The sequence below is a fragment of the Podarcis bocagei genome (assembly GCF_964188305.1).
Source record: "Podarcis bocagei genome assembly, chromosome: 14".
Classification (NCBI taxonomy): Eukaryota; Metazoa; Chordata; class Lepidosauria; order Squamata; family Lacertidae; genus Podarcis; species Podarcis bocagei.
In genome coordinates, this window is record NC_138139.1 from 11,563,681 (window position 1) to 11,587,899 (window position 24,219).

General features: G+C 43.8%; 1 protein-coding gene across 1 annotated transcript; it reads right to left on the minus strand.

The window, feature by feature from the left end:
- Positions 1 to 228: 228 nt before the first annotated feature.
- Positions 229 to 21,998, minus strand: LEO1 (LEO1 homolog, Paf1/RNA polymerase II complex component). Its single transcript, XM_081170025.1, has 12 exons — positions 21,848 to 21,998; positions 17,431 to 18,207; positions 16,632 to 16,736; positions 13,505 to 13,599; positions 12,836 to 12,981; positions 11,666 to 11,750; positions 9,574 to 9,668; positions 8,286 to 8,420; positions 6,777 to 6,912; positions 5,217 to 5,403; positions 4,800 to 4,897; positions 229 to 512 (listed from the first exon to the last, which is right to left on the minus strand). The coding sequence occupies exons 1-12, from the start codon at positions 21,903 to 21,905 to the stop codon at positions 405 to 407; spliced, it is 2,025 nt and encodes a 674-aa protein (XP_081026151.1). The 5' UTR covers positions 21,906 to 21,998; the 3' UTR covers positions 229 to 404.
- Between the last annotated feature and the right edge of the window lie 2,221 nt (positions 21,999 to 24,219).

The following is a 24,219-nucleotide window of genomic DNA, read 5'->3' on the forward strand; positions in this document are numbered from 1 at the left end:
CCTACTGAATGTTACAAGGGGGAAGAGGAGATGCTGGATCGCTGCTGCTTTTGGTGGCAAGACGTGACCCGTAACATTTCGTTCCGGCTTCATAAAACTCAACGATCCAGCAACAACCTAGCATTTGCCGAGCACAGTGTTTGACGATGAAATGGGTACAGATCTAAAACAAATCTGCCGCAACATATTCCAGCGGAACAAAGCAATCACCTTTTGAAAGAAAAGAAATTTAAAAGGGTCCAACAAAAATCTTTATTCATTTTAAGACTACAGATCTGAATGCAAGTTTCTTTTGTAAAAATAAAATAAAAATCCTCATTAGGTTTACTTACATCCTGGCTGCAAAAAGAACAGTGCAGTCATTATATATATTTACACGAGTCTTGTAGACTTTCAGGCTTGCATTATGCGTCCTCGTCCTCGTCTTCCTCATCACTGATCACGTACTTCTTGTGCTTCTTGCTTGCCTTCTCATCGTCTTCTGCTTTTCTTTTACCAGATGGCTCACCCTCCTACAGGAAAGCAGATCGATTTTAAGCCAAAATGAGCATTTCTCTAGGTTTAAGTGACTAAAACTGCAATTTGGATCATCCACGCACTAAGAAAAAGGCATTTAATGCTCCCAAAGAAAATGATGTCCCTCCTTGGTTAATAGAGGCAACATTTAATTATTATTATTATTATTATTATTATTATTTATACCCCGCCCTCCCCAGCCGAGACGGGCTCAGGGAGGCTAACACCAGGTATAAAAACAATTGATTGAAATACAATTTAGAGGGGAAAGAGCCTATGGAAACAGAGGTTGGGCTAAGGAAGAATGAATCTTGCAACTGTTTACGCTCGGCTATCTAAAGATGCAAACAGGACAGAGGACAGCTGAAAAAAACAGCCACATCAAAAGTACCCGAATCACGTTTTCTCAAAAGTTAAATTCCCCAGAGCTAAACCCACCAGGAGTGACAACTCAAGGCCTTCCATATGTGCTGTGCCAGAAAGATTTTGGGCATAACACAGCAACAGAATCTCAACCCAGCCCACATTCCCAGCTTGTTCACACACTTGTCTCAGAGACGACTACACTGGCTTGGTCATGTGCACAGAACAGAAGACGGCAGGATCCTCGAGGATGCGCTCCACGGGGAACTGGCTTCAGGCACCAGGCCCACTGGCAGACCAACTCTGCATTACGAAAATGTCTGCAAACATGACACAAAGGCTGGCAAAATCAACCCTGCCGTGTGGGAATTCCTCGCAGGTGCCTGGTGACAGTCAGGTCATGAATCCATAGCGGTGACCAGAGGAAAAATGACGGCTGGGAGGAGCGCAGAGAGAAGAAATGCCATGGTCCACCTGTCCCAATGAAACAGGACATCGCCACCTGCAGTAAAACATGCCTCTCCCATCTCTACAGTCACAGCAGGCACTGTGACCTTCCAGCGGTTTGACACCCCCTGCCCCGCCATGGCACACTCTTCCATTGCCTCTCAAGACAGATGGATACAAGCCATTTGTTGCTGGCATCTGTGTTCCCCCCAAATTTGCTTTGGAGGGTTTCCCAACCCTCTGGAGCAGACTTTGAGGGTGCCCAGGGGTCTGCAGATCAACTGCACAAGCAAAGCCTGACGTGTGAATAGCACCGGATGCAACCTAATGTTTTTAGGATTGCAGTTTCATTGGGGCAAAGAAGGGTCAGGAAGCAAGTATCCGAATGCTCCCTGCATAAAATCTACTGCAAGTCCCCCAAACTAGGCACCATTCATTGTTGTGGGAATTCACATGGTTTCATAATGTCAAGACAGGAGTGTCACTACACATCACAGAAGGTGTGAACTCAACACAGTGATGCCCTTTTCAGTGGCAGCCTTACATCGCCCAGAGACTCTGGCCCTGCCTGATGGGCATATTACAGTAGTTATGATTTCAGCCTAGATCTCAGCTAATTACTTGTTGTTAGCAAAAGGTAATGCATCTTGTTTGTTTTGCCAAAACATAGACTGTGTGCAAAATCTGGACAAAAAGCAAACAATGTGATAATTATAACTTGCTCTTAATTTTCAGGTAAGTATCCTGTTCTAATTTACAATGAAACCACTTCCCATTTTAAGACAGAATGCATTAACAGTGATGAGCTTAAAGATTTCTCTTTTTTCCCCCAGAGAAGATCTTGTATCCTAGTACAAAATACTTCAGCAAATGGCACCACCTACCCGCAAAAAAACAAAACCGACCCAAATGCATTCAAGTTTAATATTTTTCCTTCAGCTCTAAGAAGCCAGAAGTGCTACTGGGTGATTTGGGACTTTGGGTGAAAGCTAATTGCAATCCTCTACTCCCTGACTATTAACACACATCCAGGTTTTGTGCAAATGAAAGATCAAAATGAAGTCCTTGAGAATTTCAAAGTCAGCCTCTGCAACACATGCTTCAAAAGAGGCTGGTGGTTATTTTAATGAAGTAATCCATAATGTGTGTGTCTCTCGCAGTGAAGTAGAATTTCAACAGCTTTCTACCAACTGGAAAATTACTTGCTTTTTTATTAATGAACCCAATTACTTGATTCATTTTTCGCTATAAAGCTTAACATAATGGAACCTAGGACACCTAATCAACATGGGTCCGGATTCAGGGAAGTGCCTGGGGTGCTAGAATTTATTTTGAGGGGGGGGAGCAGGAGTGTCTCCTGGGTCAAGGGCGGCTGATTCAACCATCTACTCAGAAGCTGAAACAAATAGTGCAAACAGTTCATAAGGCATGGACAAATAAGAGTTGAATTCATGCATGCAAACTGAGCATCCAAGTCATGAAATGATATGACCACAATAAAAAAGAAGGCATTTAAAAGGGGGACAAATTGAGGGGATGCTGAAAATGCTTCCTTGCCTGTGGGGCTGCTTGGTCTGGGTCAGGGATGAGGAATATCAGGTGCAGGGTGTGAGAGTGTGTGTGGAAACTAGCCCACCATTCAAGATAAACTTTCCATGCATTGCCCCTCCCACTTTTGCCTCTGGCTCCACCCACCACCAGCATGTGGTCCAGAAGAGAATTGCAGCCTGCAGGCTCACAAAAGTTCCCACCTCTGGTCTAGGCACAAATTAAATGCTGACTTTAATAAGCCTGACCTCCTAAATAATGATGAACCTCTACAGATTGAATTCAGCCAAGGTTCCCCCCACCCACCCACAATGCACGTCAACTGATCTCAATGCAGTACAGAATTCTTCTTTTGGACTTCTACCCTAATTCACTTCTCCACCTGTTTCTGAGTTCTGCTGAACTCCAACATCACTAGCGCAAAGACAGCGGTCCTCTGGATCATTTTTGGAGAGCAAGGGCAGGAAAATGGTTGCAATGAGATGCATACCAAAGTACAAGTGTGTGCAGCCCATAATTTGTGGTCCATGCAGATGTGCTACTCTCTTAACTACTTTTTTTAATGCTTAAGCGCCACCATGTGGTGAAGTTGAATGTTAGCAAACTAAATTGCTTTTAAAATGGGGGGCGGGGGGGCGGGAAGGAAGCAGAAGTCATGGTTTCGTTGTCTTTCACAGAAATGAGAAATTTGTGGCACCAGACAGAATTCCACTTGTAGAATCCCTTCGATTGGAGAAGGCTTGGAGAAGGCTTTTCTTTGATTGGAGGCTCCCTTCTTCAATGCCATGTCACCAACCACTTTTGAAACACAAGACCAAAGCCTCTTTGGGCATGCGGGATACTGAGCCACTTAAGTAAAAACATGCAGGCGTCTAAAATTACAGCATTCAACAGATGCTTTCCAGTTATGATCTTAAGAGACAACAATGTTTTCAGACTAGAATCTGTGCAAGCCTGAAGGATGCTAGCAGGCTTTGTGATGCAACTTTTTATCTCAGTACATTACCCTCAAGAAGTTGAGCCCTGACTCCAAAGTTCCAGTCCAACGCTGTAAACCACTGCACTACACTGGTTTTAAAATGACCAACAACCTCTGGAGGGCCCTTCGTTCTCCACCCCAATGTACAGAGTGGTCTATACTTCAAACCAATTATAGTAAGCCTGGGAGTCATTCTGGACTCACAGCTGTCCATGGAGGCGCAGGTCAATTCTGTGTCCAGGGCAGCTGTTTATCACCTCCATCTGGTACGCAGGCTGAGACCCTCCCTGCCTGCAAACTGTCTTCCCAGAGTGGTGCATGCTCTGGTTATCTCCCACTTGGACTACTGCAATGCGCTCTATGTGGGGCTACTTTTGAAGGTGACCCGGAAACTACAACTAATCCAGAATGCGGCAGCTATACTGGTGACTGGGAGCAGCCGCCAAGACCATATAACACCGGTCTTGAAAGACCTACACTGGCTCCCTGTACGTTTCCGAGCACGATTCAAAGTGTTGGTGCTGACCTTTAAAGCCCTAAACGGCCTCGGTCCAGTATACCCGAAGAAGTGTCTCCACCTCCATCGTTCTGCCTGGACACTGAGGCCCAGTGCCGAGGGCCTTCTGGCGATTCCCTCGCTGCGAGAAGCCAAGTTACAGGGAACCAGGCAGAGGGCCTTCTCGGTAGTGGCACCCGCCCTGTGGAACGCCCTCCCACCAGATGTCAAAGAGAAAAATAATTACCAAACTTTTAGAAGACATCTGAAGGCAGCCCTGTTTAGGGAAGCTTTTAACGTTTAATACGTTATTGTATTTTAGTGTTCTGTTGGAAGCTGCCCAGAGTGGCTGGGGAAACCCCGCCAGATGGGCGGGGTATGTATGAATAAATAAATAAATAAATAAACACCTGAGCCACTCAAAATAGACCCCTTCACCATTTCTCTCACCTCGTCACTGTTGAGTTTCTTCGCTTTTAGTAATCTCTGAGTTTTATCTTCATCTGAGCCCTCATCGCTGTCTGAAGAATAAATCCTAGCACGCTCCTCTGAAAGGGAAATATATATATATATGCATTTCTTTTCAAGAGCTAATTTACAAAAACTGACCGTAATTTAGAAACTGGCCGCTTAGAAGTGACAATCCTTTCCCTCCATGAAGCACTATCAGCGTTCTTTATTTGCTTGTCATCACTGGCCATTGCAAAATGAATCAAACAAAATAATCACATATTATTTCCAAAAGGATTTCCCGCCACCCTCCTCTTAGGTATTAATGCTCGACTTTTCCTTTGTGTGATAAGCCCAAAGCAGCACCCTGGACTTAAAACCAGATAAATCCAGGACTCTGCGCTAAGCCGACCATACCTCTTATTCCGCCTTTATATCTGTTTTTAATTGCTGCCAGGCTGATGGCTTCTTCTCCTTCGTCTTCTTCATCATAGCGGTCAGGCTCCAAGTAGCTAGCGCTCAGTCCCCGCTGGTGCTGCTTCTCTCGCATTCTCCTCTGCTGGGACTCCCTGCGAATGGAAGCTCGCAGCCTCTCCTCCTCTTTCTGCCGGGGGAAATGGCAACAACATAAGGGTATGCCAAGGATTTCTCAAAACAGGGCTCAGACTGTGTATTGCCCTGCACATCACTCACCACTAATTGACACTCCTCTTATTGCCCAAGCAGAATTCGAAGTGGTTTTCAAAGTACACCAGTTACACGAATATTAGAATAGAAGCATCCATAATTAAAATACCCAATAAAACAATCCTATTAAACAAAACATTAAAACAGGTCAAGATCGTGGAAATGCCTGTGTAAACAGGTGCATCTTCAGAAGCCGGTAGAATGCCAGTGCAGATGAGGCTTTGGCATTCTTGCAGCAGTTAAGTCTAGTTCTACTTTTATTCCAGGTTCTTTTTCTGCTACATGGTGAAGCAGAGCAATGTGGCACAGGTTTCATGGGCTCTGTTTCATGACTTGCTCTGGCCTGGATTACACAGCTTGATCAATAGGTTAGAGAGGGAGGAAGAAGGATCCAAGTAAGGTTTTTGTTTTGCTTCAGACTAAATTAACTTGAATGGGACGCGGGTAGTGCTGTGGTCTAAACCACTGAGCCTAGGGCTTGCCGACTGGAAGGTAGGCGGTTCAAATCCCCGTGACAGGATGAGCTCCTGTTGCTCTGTCCCAGCTCCTGCCAACCTAGCAGTTTGAAAGCACATCATAGTGCAAGTAGATAAATAGGTACCGCTCAGGCGGGAAGGTAAATGGCGTTTCTGTGCGCTGCTCTGGTTTTGCCAGAAGCGGCTTAGTCATGCTGGCCACATGACCCGGAAAAACCATCTGTGGACAAAACGTTGGCTCCCTTGGCCAGTAAATGGAGATGAGCGCCACAACCCCAGAGTCATTTGCGACTGGACTTAACTGTCAGGGCTCCTTTACCTTTTTATATTAACTTGGCTCCCAACTCAGCCCCACCATTTCACCAAATGGGGGGGAAATGTGTTTTAGTCCACTGGCAACATAGCAGCGAGGCACTGCCCATTTTACCTAGCAGTGCTGGTGATACCATAAAATGGTTTATAAAGACTGATTGCCAGATTCCAATGCTGAGTTTTGCAGGATATGGCAAATAGGAAGTTACTCTTATCTCTTCTGCTCCTCCCCGCTTGTTCTTTTCTTCTCCCCCTTTTCAACTGTTTGCAGGCTTAAAAAAGCCCCCTGGCCACCCACAGAGATGCCAAGGTAGGTAAGGTTGTTTTCTATGGCAATTCAGACTCCTGCCGAGCAAGAGGCTAGCTGCATTGAGGGCAGTAAGTCTAAAAATGCTGCTGTCATGCATACAAACAATATTTTAAGATTTGCATATAAGGGACAAATTTAATAATGACTTAGAAGGCAAATTTTGATTCCAGCTACCCCACCCCAAAACTATACCTTAATCATTTCTGTTCGTTGGGACTCTGGATCACGGCCAGCCATGGGCAAAATACGAATTTTTTGTGTCTTGGAACATCTGTCTGCGAGCGAGAGAGTCATCTTTCTGTGTGTGGCACTGTCTGTTGAGTGAGGCCTGCGGTAAAATTGTTACTGGGTTAAAAAGCACTTCTTTCAGGGAACTGCAGGTTTGAGAAAACAATTGCATGTGACTGAGCTGATTCACACAACACGCTATGCCAACCCGTAGCCAATACCATCTTGTGGGTTGATCATCGGTTGCAGCAACCTCCTTCGAAGAAGCCTTTTCAGTGCCACGGGCACTAGGAGGTTGCCTTCACAGAGGCTCCCTGTACGCAATGACCAGCTGATTGTCAGTTACAGGGAGCCCCTTTGGAATCTCTGCAGAGGGGGAAACGCTCCTAAAAGTAGAACATTTCTCCCTCTGCAGAGAAAGCACTTCGTATCCCTGGAAAGAACAAAATCTCCATTTTAAATTTCAGCAATTTTCTCTCTCTCTTGAGAAAGTGGTTGCATCAGGTACTTCCTAAAGGGGAAGTCCTAGCACAACTGATTCCTGCTGACTGTCAGGCCTTTGGCTGTGCAGCGCTCTCTTGAAGCCAGGCCTTCAGCTGATTTGGCTCCTGGGCCTGAGGTTCCCTACCTGACACTGTTAGAAACTGAGATATAAAAGCTATTCGGCATATGGACCCTTAAAGCTAGGTTACAGGCACACTAACAGAATGTTTGGATGCATATATTTTTTAAAACAAGATCACAAAGCTGAAAATGAATTGTGTATATTCTCAGCTCCAGCGAAAATCTGACTCGCGCCATAACATGGCAACAAAAAACCACCAAACACTACTGTCCACCAGCCAGTCAGATGGTGAAGTCAGGTGCCATCCTGGTGCCCAGGCATCTTCACTTGGTTGCAAGTGGCTGATAGCCAGGTGCAAAATGTGCCTGGCTAATTCTGAATGCAGCTACCTGCTATAGGCCATAGAGAACAGTGACCATAATAAAATGATTCAAGAGTTTTGTGGCACATTAAAGACTAACATATTTAGTATAACATAAGCTTCTGAAGACTAGAGTCCACATCATCAGATGCATTACATATTTTCCTGAATTGGAAGGTAGACAGAGACAGAGAGAAATAGATAGATAGATAGATAGATGATAGATAGATAGATATGGTTGAGGGTGGGTGGGAATTGTAAGAAGTGAAATTAAGAGGGCAGAGAAGTAGATTCTGAGCATTATGTTAAAGTTTAGAAGGTATGTAAAATCGTCAGTGACCACAACAGCACTGCTGAGAATAATCTAAACATCCTGATGCTGGTCAGTTAATTAATGCCTGTAGATGAGGCAAGTTTCAATGTTCTTGCTTCAACATGGCTACCCCCCTTGGAAATAATTAGGCAAACCACCTTGTATCCTCTTTCACATTCACTGTGATGCGATTACATGTAAATATTTTCAACTCAATGGGATCCACGTGCTTACCTGAAGGTTAGCTTTGTTTTGAACACAGCTTGCCCCTGAAGACCTGTTCCTTGCCTGATGAAGAGATGGTTGTGATCTCCCTGCAATGGTGCTTTGTATACATCGAACACTTCATTCCCCAAATGTAGTGACATGCTTCAAAAGGAAGGAGGATAGCTTCGATTAGCACACAAGCCACGAGCCTTATTTGCTTTGCTCATACAAGTACATTAAGCCAACTGAATACTTCGACTGATGTATTTACAGGCCCGTGATGCCCATATCGTGCACTCTGCCATTCTGTCTCAGCTTTGTCCTTTTTCTCCAGCCTCCTTTCCTTGCTCCCGTTTTACTTAGGCAGGAAGCCTTATTGCAGCAGCAGCCTTTGAGTTATTTTTCTGTTTAAGGGAAGGCGCCCAGTTGATACAAGTGAACTAGATATAGGATGTTATTATCTGTTTACAGAGCAGTGAAGAAAGTTATCCCACAAAATTCTGACAACTCCTTACATGGATTATTTTTTTACAGGTGTTACAGAATTTGGCAGTGCCTGTGTGAAACTTGATAATTCTTCCAATCTATAATTATGCTCTCCTTGGTTCTGTTCCTAGCCTGTCTTTTATCGTGTTTATTGTCAGCTTTCTTTAACGTGCTATATGGATATGTTTTTCTATGTATTCTTGCCTACTGCCTCCAGGCCCTCCTGCCATAACACGGATGCCCTAACAGAATTGGAAATGGCAAAGGAGAGGGATATGGGCTTCTTAAGATTCACTGACGGCACCTTGCACTTTCCTCTCCCTGTGGGTTTTTATATGGGTAGCGACATCGGCCATTGAGCAGCACTTCCACCAAGGTGTCTACCACTGGAACCTTCTCTGTTCCAAAGAGGGTGGGAGGCAGTAGTTATTTTGAGCTACCTTGGTAGCTTTTCTGACCTTTAGTGGGGCAGCTCATTCAGCCTGGATCATAGCAACAAAAGCAGCTGCAATACAAACAGTGGTATATACATATTTAAATAAATAAAATGAAAGGCGTCCAGAAAGGTGAGATGCAATGAGGCTGAATGAAGGGATAGGGCAGAGCTCTGTCCCAGGTAAGGAACTGAATTGCTTAAAAGCTGGCCGCATGATTCCTTGCAGGAAGACTCAGCTCCTTCATGGATGCGTGCCCTCTTTCACTCAACTCAGAAAACAGAACAATAATAATAACTGGGTGAACGAGACCCGAGATAGAACTCTATGCTACACAACATGTTTCCTTCTACAGTTCAGAAGCATGGGTCAAGCGGGATCAGGCACAAACTGACCTTCCATCAGACCATTTGACTATCCGCGCGTTGCTTTCTCGAACCTCGCTCCCTTCTTCATCTCGGCGAGTTCGCCAGCGTATCGTGTTCTCCACCTGTGGGGACACAAAGTTGCAGGAGGTATTTCTTGAGAGAAATGTCACAACGCTTGCAAGAAATAAGAGTGTGGGGAGTGGGGGAATAATGCTGGTGGGAATGTCATACACTGGTATTCTGAATTGCTGAATTCATGTTTAAATATTAACTGGCTTAATGTATTAGTATTGTGAATCAATGAGCAGAAAGACAGCTCAGTGTACCATGAGGGATTCAGCAGGGGGGCGGGGAGGAGAGGCCACCACTGCAAGCTCAGACCTTTTCTGCTAAAACTTTAGCGTAACATGTTAGTCCTCACATATAACATGCATGCAAACCTGAAATTAACTTTCTCTCCTCTCCATTCCTCTCCACTCCCACTGTTGCTTCCCATGTGCCCATTTTAGCTCCTTCAGGAAGTAACCTATCTCCCTCCCTGTTATGCTGAAAAGTAATAATCCATGTACACTGGTACCTTGGTTCCCAAACTTAATCCATTCTGGGAGTCCGTTCGACTCCCAAAACAGTTCAAAAACCAAGAAGCGGCTTCTGATTGGCTGCAGGAGCTTCATGCACCCAATCGGAAGCCATGGAAGCCGTGTTGGACAATCAGCTTCCGAAAAATGTTTGCAAACTGGGACACTTACTGCTGGGTTTGTAGTGTTCGGGAGCCAATTTGTTCGACAACTAAGCCATTTGGGAACTAAGGTACTATTGTACATTGATGGAGATATAACTAAATAAAAACCAAGGAAGAAACCCCAGGTGCTCTAACTGGCAGAGAGAATGTTATTGTGCATATACTATGGTAGTGCTCTAGAGGTCAGCCCTATTGATCCTCCATAGAATGAATCAGTGTCATATTTTGTGTTTAAAAAGTAATTTGAAAACTCTCAAGAACTTCACATAAGTTATCGTGGTCATCAACATTTATTTATTTCATTTACAAATCACTTCCCAGAGCGACGGATGTTTTCCTAACAATGGCGCTGTAAGGTGGGTCAGTATTCTTGTCCCCCTACTGCAGATGGGGACCCACAATTGGCTGGGGTGGGTGGAGAAGGCTTGCTTAGGGCCACCTACTCGCTGCTCTTCCTGGGAAGAAGTTTCTCGCAATGCTCAGCTTCATCTGAACCCTCCTGTAACTTAAGCCAATTTAATTTAATGGGCATCAGTTACAGTAGGGTACCTTTCAGCTGAACGTTATGAGAAACCTCTTGATGGAAACAGGAGTTGGACCATGAAACCAATTGCCTGGCCTCTTCGAGAAGAGTCTGGGCAGCTGCCTGTTGGAAATGCTCAAGTTGTGGGTTTCCTGCATTGAGCAGGGGTTGGAATAGATTACTTAAAAGCTTCCCCTTCCAACTTTAGGGTTTGATGGGACTTCACCGCATCAGTGGATCTGAGCTGAGGACTTCAGGGTGCATTGCTCCATCTCTCAGAACTATGCTACAGAAGCTCTCAATGTTTAAAGAAGGGATGGGGAATCTCTGGCCCTCCCAATTCAGTTGGACCACAGTGCTCACCATCCCTGACCATTGGCCATTCAGACTGGGGTTCAAGGGAGATGGGAGTCCAACAACGGCTGGTTCCCCAACCCTGATCCAAAACATGAGGCTTGAAAGAATTGTGTTCCAAGACAGAGCAAGGAGTGTTTAATAATAATAATAATAATAATAATAATAATAATAATAATAATAATAATAATAATAATTTTATTTATACCCCACCCTCCCCAGCCAAAGCCAGGCTCAGGGCGGCTAACACCAATAAAATCACAGTAAAAACATAATGGGGGGGGGGGGGAGAACCAATTTAAAATACAGGTTAAAATGCAATTTAAAATGCAGCCTCATTTTAAAAGTAGCCGATAAATCAAAACCATAAGGGGAGGGAAACATAAGGGTCAGACTGAGTCCAAACCAAAGGCCAGGCGGAACAGCTCCGTCTTGCAGGCCCTGCGGAAAGATGTCAAGTTTGCATGTTGTGTGGAGGCAGAATTTAAGGTATACGGTACCTTCAGTTTTAACCTTGTTCTACCTTCTTCATCCAGCATCTCCTCATCTTCAAATTCATCCTCATAATACTGTGGATCAAAAGGCCTGCAATAAACCGGAATATGGGTTACCATGGATGTCATCCTTTCCTTGCAAAACAATTTGGTACCAGGACTGGAATTCTCACACAAAAACCCAATTATGGGTTTGTGGCCGCAGTTCCTTTGTACACATGGTAGGGGGTGGGAGAGAGAACAGAGAAGGCGAATGAATATTGGAGAAGGGCTGTAGAAGATCTGCCTTGCATGCAGAAGGTTCCAAGTTCAGTCCCTGGCATCTCCAACTTGGGTTGGCAGCAACACACACGGGACACCCTGGAGAGCCACTGCCAGCCAGTGTAAACAGTGCTGATCTAGGTGGACCAAGGTGTGACTCAGTATAAGGCAGCTTCCTATGTCCTTAAGGTTTGCACATTGTGCAACAACATCACAAGCAGCTTGCTTGTGCATTCTATTGTGCAACAACCTTCTTCTGGTGCAAAACATTTCGCCAGTGGAACAAGTGAACTGCTAGGTGACTTTCACTTCGCACTACATTAAATACAACCCTCTGTTACTATCTTCTAGCAAGACAGAGGGTTTCAAAGTCACACCTGAGTTTTCCTAGTACAATTCTGTTTATTTAAAATGCTTATATTCTCCCTTTCTTCCTTATAATAAAGATGGTTTATAATAAAACCAAACACAGAATTAACGTGTTAGCATTATTATTTTTTGTAAAAAAAACCTATTTACGAATGTTTCCTGACTAAAGGGGGGGGGGGAGGACTTGTGTTTTTTTACATACAGTGGTACCTCGGGTTAAGTACTTTAATTTGTTCTGGAGGTCCATTCTTAACCTGAAACTGTTCTTAACCTGAAGCACCACTTTAGCCAATGAGGCCTCCTCCTGCCGCCATGCCACCGGAGCACAATTTCTGTTCTCATCCTGAAGCAAAGTTCTTAACCTGAAGTGCTATTTCTGGGTTAGCGGAGTCTGTAACCTGAAGCGTATGTAACCTGAAGCGTATGTAACCCGAGGTACCACTGTAGTTGCAACTCATCTGTGGATAGCACTACAGATTGGTTTTCTGTTTTTGTTTTTTAAGGCCCTGGAACACTTGTTTCTCAGACTGAGCCTGTGACTTTTACCTGGGCTCCACACTGAGGAAGTTGGGAAGTTTCACAAAATATAAGTCATTTCCCAAGTCTGTGTTGACTTTAGGAATTTCGACTTCTATCCGCGTTTCAGGAATAGGTTCCTCCTCCTGTTGATCCTCGTTCAATCCATTCTCGTCCTATTCAGTGGGGAGGGGAGAGAAAATCAATTAGGAAATGTAAATATAAATATAATTCCATCTCTTCCATTTATGCATATGTGTGATTTAACCATACAGAGAACATACATTTTATCAACATTATGCCTGCTCAGGACATCAGCATAAGGCAAGCGTGGGGAACTTTTGGCCCTTCAGATGTTGCTGAACCACAACTCCCATCATATCCAGCCGTTGACCATGCTTGCTGGGGCTGATGGGAGTTGTAGTTCAGGAACTTCCGGAGGACCTAAAGTTCCCCAATCCTGGCATCAGGAGAGAGGGGGGAAAGAGACCTTCAACTTTCAAAAGTCCCGAATGGAATACACTTATCTGCAACCCCTTCTAAAAGGATCACAAATCATTATCCCACTTTTTCCTAATGCAATTTGAGAATACAAATCTTAACAAACATGTAAGCATTAAAATATTAGTGGTCAAGTTGTCAGGTTAAATCCAACACTGATGCAAAATCAGGACCTAACAGACCAACAAAGGTACTTACAATAGGTTGCCCTGGAGTTGGGGGCTTGTCTTCTCCATCGCTCCCCGAAGATATGTCATCTGCTCCTCCAAACAGATCCATTGCATCTTTATTACCTTGCCCAGAAAATAAGAAACAGAAATCATACTTAGAAGGTTGGAAACTGGAGGTGGGGAAGGACTGGCTTTGTTTTCAAGAGACACCTTATTTATAGAAAATATACTCTACAAGGGGCATAAAAATATGTATTAAAAATAAAATAAAATTGTCCAGTAGCACCTTAGAGACCAACTAAGTTTGTTCTTGGTATGAGCTTTCATGTGCATGCACACTTCTTCAGATTCTTTGTTGAATGTAGAGGGCTGGTTTATACCTGGCGTTCCCTGTGACGAGAGATCGGTTGTTAAACCACTCTGCAAATTGCAGCTCTGTGAGGGTAATGGGGGTCTCCTGACAATTCTCAGAACCTTTGACAATTTGCAGTTCCTGGGATACTTTGTGGGAAGTCATGATGGTTAAAGTGGCACAATAGTGCTTTAAATGGATGGCTCAGGATGCGGCCCGAGAGGGTGGCAAGCGGAGAATGACATTCGAACTCCCAGCCAGCCATAAAGCTTATGAGGCTTGGTGTGACTATTTTCCACCTAGTCATTTTGACACTTTGGCACACCCTATATGCAAAATTTGACAATTGCAAAATACAGAGAAGCTTTCACTTTTGCAAGATTGAATATACTGCCTTTGGCTGTACTTGACGGTCGATTTCAAAAACTCCCACTGGAAAAATGGTTATGTCCCTATGGAGATGGCAGTATTGAGTCAGTGGCTCATGTGCTTCTGGCTTGCACTCTTTATAAAGATTTGAGGACTGAGGTTATGACCCCTTTATTACTGTCCATGCCGGGTTGCTCAACCATTCCTACTGGGTCCTTTCTTTTAGCAGATCAAGATGATCAGGTGACAGCAAAAAGTGCAAGGTTTTTAGCGGGGGCAATTAGAAAAGATTTATTATTTGATTATTGATGTAAACCCCCTAAATGTATTTTCTATAGTTAAGTTTTTACCTCTATCTTCAGCACATTTTACTTTCTTGCTACGGCTTCTGGCTGATGCAAATAAAGATTCTTCTAATTCTGATTCTTTTCTCCTCTCAGACAGGGCTGTTGTGAGGATTTATTTAAAAGGGTGGGGAAATCAAGCATTCCCCCTCTTTTTAATCTTAATATTTTGATAATTTTATTACATTGACTTCTTTTTAAAATCTGTTGGTTTTATTGGCATTTTCTTATGAGTACTTTATATTATTTCATGTAAAGTTTTATATTATTTCATGTAAACCATTCATTATTAAATTGTTATTTCTTTATCATATGTGTTAAAGTGACTTTTCTTACAAGGTGGCCCAAAGTGCCTTACATCCTTGTTTATCCCTTCCTTACAAACAAAAACAAAGCATTTTAAAAAAACAAAAAACTAACTACCAAGTTTGCCCTCCAGCATACCTGGAGAGAGGGAGGCAGGCAAAGACTTTCTCAGAGCCTCCTGCTCCAGCTGGACTCCTTTGCCTTACAAAGAAACCTTCTTCCTACAACTGGCCTGTGGGAAGGTGTGACAAAGTTATCAGGTAGACTTGGCAGATGGACGTGAGGTGTGCATCTAAAGAAGCCAGTTCTCTGGCAGTTGGAACTTTGTCAGTTGGGAGAAGACAGTTAGATCTCTGGGGCAAAGAGTCACAGAAACCGAGAGAGTGTCAGAGAGGGAGTGAGAGCGAAACTAGGTGATCTGAGCTAAGCCTGCCCACCCGGTCATAAAGATGACCTGTCCTTTAAATGAGAGTTATTCCACCTTGGGGGTCCCCACCTGTTGCTGCGCAAGACCCATCGTTATCAGCCAGTGTGGTCAATGGAGAGGGCATGATGGGAGTTGGAGTCAAATGGGGACCCAAGGTTGAAGAACATTGCTTTAAATGACTTTAGTGATAAGGAACGTGTAGCTAGACTGGAAGCAAATTTCTTACTTCTTAGTCTTTAAGGTGCAACAAGAATCTTTGTCATTTCAGTAGCAGGTATGTATCTTTTGGTTTTGAGACTTTGCTCTGTATGCCTTGCCCTTGTTTCATTTCTAAAAAAACTCCCGCCCTGGCTTATCAATGACGTAAACCCTTCCAGGTATTTAGTGGCGTGCTTCAGATGCCTGAAGCATCTACTGGGGATTTTCTTTTGAAACTTAAGGGTGGTCCATTCTGAACTGGTCTGGCAAAAATTGACCTTATCTCCTAAACTGCTCTTACAATAAGACCTAGAAAATTATATGCACCACAGAAGGATACCAGGAGAGGGTGCTCACTTTGGCAGCACAGATACTAAAATTGGTTTCCAGGAGAGGTAACATTGTTTAACACTAGGTACCTGGAGTTGGATTATTGCAAATTGTTCAACTTGGTTTTAATATTGTAATTCTAAATTTTTATACCCAATTTTAATTTTGTATTTCTGTAGTGTTATAACTTGCAAGTGTAATGAAAGCCAGTGTAAACTGTTTTAACTCATTCTAACAATGTACATTTATTTTGTTGTAACCCACCCTGGGACCTTATGATGAAGGGTGAAAAAAAATCCATAAATAATAGTGTTTTTTGGGGTGGGGTGGGGATAAGTAAGTATTAGGTAGCTCTAGACCAGATGAAATTGTCTCAGGTGCCAGATCCAGTCCATGGAGCAACATGGAGCCAATCCTGGTTTATAGGAACTTTCCCACTGAAGCACTTGACCTCCTTTGAACCCTATAAAACAGGGACAGGGGAAATGTGGACTTCCAGCTGCTGTTGGGGCTAAAACCCCCTTAATCCCTGGCCTGCTGGCTGGGGGGTGATGGGAGTCCAACAGTATCTGGAGGTCTACAGGTTCTACATCCCTGCTCTAAAGCAAGTGACAAGAGATGACCCAAAATACTGAAGTCAGAGCTACCGTGAGAATAATCAAACATGTAGATTTGTTGTTAAACAGTTGCTTAAATAAACTGTTGCGGTGACAACTTTTGATCGATTGCAGTGGAGGATGTGAAGGGGAGCTTGGCACTGGAAACTGCTCAGATGAGTTTTGGTTTTTGGTTTTTTTACTCCCAAATGACAGGAAGCGGGGCTGCTTACCTTTTTGTCCTTCCACATCACTATCCATTTCAGAATCTGATGCAATTTGTTTCTTACGCTTCGTTTGCATGACTTCTTCATCACTGTCACTGCCTCTTGCCGATTCTGCAAAAGCAAATATCAATCTTGAAGCCCCCTCATAACTTTCTATTATTATACTGTATATATTTCCATTAATGTATTTCCATTAATATATTATTATATATTACACAATCCAGACACCCTGAATAAAACACAGCGGAGAAATGTCACTTTGAAGAATGGCATTCATACCAGTACTGTTGATGAAACCACACGGGTGCTAAAATAAAAATGACCGAGCAATGCAGTGGGCGTATATAAATGGAAGATACTCAAATCCCTACTTGGCCTTGAAGTTCCCTGGGTAGAGGCATTCAGCAATTTTTTCAGCCTTACTGCTATCAAAGGTTCATAGTGAAAAACAAACAAACCCCCCAAAACATTACAACCCATCCTGAAATTTTGGGGGGGGGGTTAAATTTTTTATAAAAAGGTAAGTGGAAAAAAGTGTGAGCAACTATTAAACCCAAATTCCAAGAGATATTCTAAAGGGACAACTGCTCTGCAAACTAAAGATGGATTGTGCTAGACTTGTTGATTTGGGGTGGATGAAAAAGAGTAATCGTAGTCTTCAAGATATGAGTACTAAGCCAAATCTCAGTGGTAAAGCACATGCTTTGCATGTAGAAGGCTGGGAAAGAATCTTGCCCAAGAGTCCTCCAGACCTAAGGTTTCCCCAGCCCTGTGTCTAGACATTTGCACCCTCAATTTTCCATACCCGATTTATGTTCATGCTCTTCTTCATCCTCCGAGAGCCTTCGCTCTTCATCATCGGAATGCTGGGGCCTCTCTTCGTCAGAGTTCTGCATCTTTTCCTCGTCTGAATGCTGCAGCCTTTCATAGTCATCATCCGAGTTCTGCATATTCTCCTCATCAGAGTTTTGGGGTCTTTCCTCTTCATCAGAAACCTGCAACCTCTCTTCGTCATCATCCGAGTTGTGCATTTTCTCCTCGTCAGAGTTCTGCAGCCTCTCTTTGTCATCAGAAGCCAGAGGTCTCTCCTCGTCGTCCGAGTTCTTCTCATCATCATCCAAGTGCTGTGGCCTTTCTTCGTCATCCGAGTTCTGGAGCTTCTCCTCATCGTCTGACTGATCACTTCTGTCTTCCCTTTCCCACTTTTCATCCTCAGAGTGTGCTTTGTCAGAGCCTTCTGCCTCAGAGTGGTGGCTGCCTTCATCTGACCTGTGATCCTCTTCATCCTCGTCCTCCTCGTGAGCAGCTTCAGAGCCACTGTGCTGGTCCATATCTGACTGGTCATTATCCTCATGTTCAGAATGCCCAGAGCCTTCCGAGCGATTGTAGGATCGCTCAGACCGGTTATCGCTGCCACTATGGTGAGAGGCGCCATCATCCTCGCTGTCGTCACCAAACAATTCTTTGTTACTGGGTTTCAAAGCCTCTCGGTCGTCATCTCTGTCACTCTCACTACCAGAAATATTACTGATGGAGCCAACAGGCTCCTGGTCAGAGTCTGAATCTGACCCAGAATCGGAATCTGTGAAAACCAAACAAACATAAAAGGACAATGTTAGCAAGAGGAAAAGGGTCAGATAACATATATAAAAATCAACTGACCAATACCATTTTACAGTGGTACATACGCTTCAGGTTACAGACTTTGCTACCCAGAAATAGTACCTCAGGTTAAAAACTTTGCTTCAGAATGAGAACAGAAATCGCGCGGTGGCAGTGCGGCAGCAGCGGGAGGCCCCCATTAGCTAAAGTGGTGCTTCAGGTTAAGAACAGTTTCAGGTTAAGAACGGACGTCCGGAACGAATTAAGTACGTAACCAGAGGTACCACTGTATTTATGTTCACCTAGTCAGAAGGAAGCAAATCCATCAGATATATGCAATTTGAAGAACTAGTCACTTTGCTGAAAACACTGACAACAGTGAAAAATCATAATTAAGTAGTAGTCCAGGAACAATCCTGACTGAAGTACTATACAGAAGTAAAGCAAATGTTGACTGAAAATGGGCAAAACAGTAAAAACAGGTTCAGGTGGATAGATGTGTTGATCTGTCATAGTCATAATAAATAACAAGATGAAAGATGAAAAAATCTTTTTTTAATAATTCCAGTGGCACCTTTAAGATCAACTAAATATAAGCTTTCAAGGTATGAGCTTTCATGTGTAATACACACTTTGTCAGATACTCCGAAGCAGAGGTCGCTTCAACCTTATAACTGCTGATGGCTGTTACGGCAGTTGGTTCCATAGGGAAGAACAAGGGATTTTTAAAGGGACAGATGACCAAAATTAGCTTTATCATGTATAATGGGACATGAATCCAATATCTCTGTTCAGACCAGGTCTCTCCATAGTTTTTAGTTTGGTAATGAGTTGTAATTCAACAACTTCTCTTTCAAGTGTATTTCTAAAATTCTTTTGCAGTAAGACAGCTACTTTAATATCTTGTATAGAATGTCCTGGGAGATTGAAGTAAAAACAGGATAGCCTGTACCTTATATCCCAGCTTGATCACTAGGATCACCTGCTGGAGCGTCACTTTTAAATTGTCAACTTTAAATTCTCTATACAGGCAATTAAGACTGCATCTTTCCACAATGGTTAATTAACGTCCATTTTAACTTTTTTAATATGATTTTTATTGTATGTATTATTGCTGTAAACTACTTGGGTATTTTTCTTTTTACCGTATAGTGTATAAATATTTTTATAAATAAATAAAACAATATTTAAGGCGCTGCTATTTAGTCCCATTATGCCATTGTTTCAGAAACACTGCTATGAACTGGCCCATAAATAGCAGCTCTCCTGGTCATCTGTGCAAAGTAAGAATCACCACCAGGTGACCACATAAGAAAAATATTATCCAAGCTGGCTTACCCCCAGCTTTTAAGCCACGTATGACTGGCATCAGAATGCGACAGATAGGTAAACTGGCAATTACTGTATTGGTTAGTAACTTTTGTGGGTTTATTTATGAGGATGCTATAGGCTGACTCGAAAACAACCGACACGGCCACAGCATTTTGGTGCTGGCGAGGGCTGAAAATAGTTGTAGTACAAAACACCTGTAGGGAATCAGTTAGAGGACGGGTGACTTAATGATATTTGCATTTGGGCAGAGATTACATTTTTTATCTTGCACTGCACCACTCTGCTTGCCAATATGACAACCACCACACATCGACCCCTAAACAGCCTGTCTAAAAAAAGGTCTCCCTTGCCTGTTTTCTTCTTCTTTCTTTCTTCTTTAAAAGACACCAAGACCTTAGAGTCAGTGCACAGAACCAGGTACTGAACAGCTTGGAGATCACCACAATAAAAATCCCTTGTTTGATAGTGGCCTCTAGTTTAATAGATGGTGGGTCTGCCCAAAAATTTTCATCACCAGATTTGAAAGAGTAGGAAGACACACACATCTGTTTCTGAGAAAACCTGATTCAAGGTCCACAAGTGCGTCATGGAGTACACCAGTCTCCTGTGATCCGAGAAAAACCCCCACAGCAAACCACTATGTAAAACAATATACGCTAGCAGCATTCAAAATAAAAAAATTCCTTCCAGTAGCACCTTAAAGACCAACTAAGTTAGTTCTTGGTATGAGCTTTCGTGTGCATGCACACTTCTTCAGATACACTGAAACAGAAGTTGCCAGATCCTTCTATATAGTGAGAAGGTGGGGAGGGGTATTACTCAGAAGGGTGGTGGGAATGGGAGATTGGCAGATAGCTGAGATGAGCCTGTTGACGACTCTTAACGACTGCACTATATAGAAGGATCTGGCAACTTCTGTTTCAGTGTATCTGAAGAAGTGTGCATGCACACGAAAGTTCATACCAAGAACTAACTTAGTTGGTCTTTAAGGTGCTACTGGAAGGATTTTTTTTATTTTGACTATGGCAGACCAACACGGCTACCTATCTGTAGCTAGCAGCATTGTTTAAGATGTTCTTGCAGGGTACCTAAAATGAGGAAGAATTTCAGAATAGATGTGCATGGGTGAGAAGGGGGATGGAGACGAATGAACAGACAGAGACCACAACATTGTGACCCAATGAAAAGGAAATTACAGTCGTACCTTGGATCCCGAAGGCTTTGGTACTCAGATGTTTTGGCTCCCGATTGCCGCAAACCCGGAAGTGAGTGTTCAGGTTTGCAAACGGTCTTTGGAACCCTAATGTCCAAAGTGGCTTCCGATTGGCTGCAGGAGTTTCCTGCAGCCAGTCAGAAGCCGTGCTTTGGCTTCTGTTTTGGAAGTCGAATGGATTCAACTTCCAAGGTAAGACTGTATTGTACCTTTAACAGCGGCACATAAGGATTGCAGTGTTTCTCAAACTTCAGTCCCCAGCTGTTGCTGGACTGCAAATCCCATCAGCCCTGACCCTTGGTCCTGCTAGCTAGGCATGATGGGAGTTGTAGCTCAACAACAGTTGGGGACCCAAGTTTGAGAAACACTGGATTATAGTAACCATAGCTTGTGACAAAAGCATGAGAAAAGTTCCCCCCGTTGTCACGCTGCTGTTAAAAGGTACAGAAACCGTGCCTTCCTTTGCACTTGCCCCATTCACATATTGCGAGTTTTGATGTTTCAGACCCAGCGGTGCCTGGAAGCAGTCTCACAAGCCCCAACTTCCAGAAGGATGAAAAAATGAAACTGGGAAAGGGGGGGGGGGGACAACTGAAACGTGATTGCAGGTAAATCTGGGGAAGAGCCACTAAGGTGGGATTCAACCCATCGCTCACTGTCAGCCTAGCCCTCCCTCACAGAGTTGCAAGAATAAAAAACGGGGCAGGGGTGGGAAACAAACCACAACACACCGCCCTGAGCAACTTGGAAGCATCAAGTCCCCTTCTCCCACCTCATCCCAGCTGTGTTGCGAATATGGCACTTTGCTCATGCTCAGAGGAACTATTTTTCTGCATGGCACTTTGTTCATGCTCAGAGGCACTCTTGTTCTGCATGGCCGCCTCTCGTGCACTCTGGTACCAAAACGAGGCTTGGGGCTGAGCTCTGGGCGCGAACAAGAAAACAAGGAGAGAATTTCAAAGGAATCAAAAGGCGGGGGGGGGGGGAGAGGTTAAAAGCCAAGGCCTCCTTCCGCGCATGCGTGACACAATGCGATATGCCCCCCCGGGCGTCCGTGTCTCCCCTCCCCCGTTACCTTTTTGCTCCGGCTCGGTGTCAGCATCGCTGCCGAACAGCTCCTCCATGTCCGCCATGGCGAGGGGAAGCCCAATTTCCTCAGGCCACCTCAGCGGACCCGGCGGCAGAGCTAGAGGAAGAGGGCGCCTTCTCGTGACGTAAAACAGTTGCGACTGTGGGGAGGAGGAGTCGTGCCTAGATTTACAATAGAAGATGACAGAAGATAGAGTGGCGCAGGGCCTGCACTTCCGGTTTAAAATGAAAACCTATACAGTATCCACTTGCGTTAAACCGGAAGTGTCCGCGTGGGCGGGCGGTAGTGATTCGCATAGAGATAGAAAATAATAGAGTCATCTCAATCTCTATTGCGATAAAAATCCTTCTGTGCTGCAGTGGGTCAGGGCGTCTGGCTGTTAACGGGAGGTTGGAGGTTCGAGCCTACCCAGGGATGGCTATGGGCAGGATTCCTGCATTGCAAGAGGTTGGACTACATGAGCCTTAGGCAGTGCCGGATTTATGTATAAGCTAAACAAGCTATAAGATTAGGGCCCAAAAAAAAATTAAAGGGGAAAAAAACCTGGATGTACATCCCAAAATATAAGATAAAAAACCGAATAAAACCTACATACAGCAACAGTGTTTTGTGTTGCGTAGGCTCTTATTTGTTATGTGCAAATGGCTTTAGATGCCAATTAGGTCCATAAATTTGTGGGTGGCGCTGTGGTCTAAACCACAGAGCCTAGGACTTGCCAATCAGAAGGCTGGCGGTTCGAATCCCCGCGACGGGGTGAGCTCCCGTTGCTCGGTCCCTGCTCCTACCAACCTAGCAGTTCGAAAGCACGTCAAAGTGCAAGTAGATAAATAGGTACCGCTCTGGCAGGAAGGTAAACGGCATTTCCATGCGCTGCTCTGGTTCTCCAGAAGCGGCTTAGTCATGCTGGCCACATGACACGGAAGCTGTACGCCGGCTCCCTCGGCCAGTAGAGCAAGATGAGCGCTGCAACCCCAGAGTCGGTCACGACTGGACCTAATGGTAAGGGGTCCCTATACTTTAAACAAGCTATAAGCTTATGGCCACACTCTCTTGGTGGCCCCCCAAAAAAATTAAAGGGGGAAAAAACTGGATGTACATTTCCAAAATATAAGATAAAAAACAAATAAAATAAAACCTACATACAACAACAGTGTTTTGTGTTGTGTAGGCTCTTATTTGTTATGTGCAAATGGCTTTAGATACCTATTAGGTCCATAAAGTACCATATAGCATATATTCAACACAAAAAACAGCGGCAATTTGTTGTTGACAAAGGACAGTTGTTGATAAAGGATGTTGTTGATAAAGGGCCCCATTACCTTCAGTAGCTTAAATCCAGCCTTGTCTGTGCTACCTGAGAACGTGTGAAATATAATTAATTGTACACTGCAATGGAGAAATGCCTGTGTGTGTACTGCTGAAGCATTTAACATTGGAAAATTCCACTGGAGTATACTAAGCTAGAAGAGAGCTCTCTGGGATCTAGCTGGGGTGATCTTTAACTGTTGTTGTTGTCTGCTAGCTTTCACGTGGTGTTTAATTTTAGATTATGTGAAGATATTGCAAATCTGTGGCTTGAAGGCAGTTGCCTATTAGCCTTCCTCTGGACGCCACAGAGACGAGGATGTGATAATGAAGCCTATCAAGATCGGGTTGCCATCTGTCCGGAATTTCCCAGACATATACGGAATACTGCTGTCTCTAGCATTGTCCGGGTGCAAATTTGTAGTTCTCTGGGAAAATATGTATGGCAGCCCATGTCGGCAGTGCCAATTTTCCATAAACAACTTTGGGCAAAGCTCAACAACTTTTCTGTCTGGATTTTCACTCTTTGAAATATGGCAACCCTATGTCAAGGAGCTGGATGCAGGTTAATGCAAGCTAAGGGAGAGAGATTTGATTTTTACTCTGATTGTAATTATGTATATTTAAGGAGAACATATGCTCGAATATGCATATGCCTTATACATCTTTTTGGATGCATCATTTATGTTTTTGTATCTGTTTTTTTAAGAAGTCCTGGTTAGTAAAGCTTTGAATCATAATTATGGGTCTGGACAATTTGTCTTCCAAAAGGACTCCGCTTTTATGCATCCATGCTGCACAATATTAATACCTGCAGTAGAACCACCCTGCTAGATCAAGCCAATGGCCCATCTCTTCCAACATCCTGCTTTCATGGTGCCAACAAGAAGCCTACAGGCATCTCACAAGCATGGCCAGCAGGCAAGCACCACCTGTGGTTCCCTATTCAGAGCTTTATTGCCATTATCATTTATTAAATTTCTATAACGCCCTTCATCCGAGGATCACGGGGTGGTTTACAATATAAAAACACAAAAATACATAACATAGGA

What these genes read in the sequence shown, in the direction of transcription:
- LEO1 (XM_081170025.1), bottom strand. Translation starts at nt 21,905, where the DNA reads ATGGCGGACATGGAGGAGCTGTTCGGCAGCGATGCTGACACCGAGCCG. An exon ending in AACGAACAGAAATGATTAAG is followed by an intron (nt 5,404 to 6,776) that starts GTATAGTTTTGG and finishes TTCCCCCGGCAG; the next exon opens with AAAGAGGAGGAGAGGCTGCG. An exon ending in ATATAAAGGCGGAATAAGAG is followed by an intron (nt 4,898 to 5,216) that starts GTATGGTCGGCT and finishes TTTCCCTTTCAG; the next exon opens with AGGAGCGTGCTAGGATTTAT.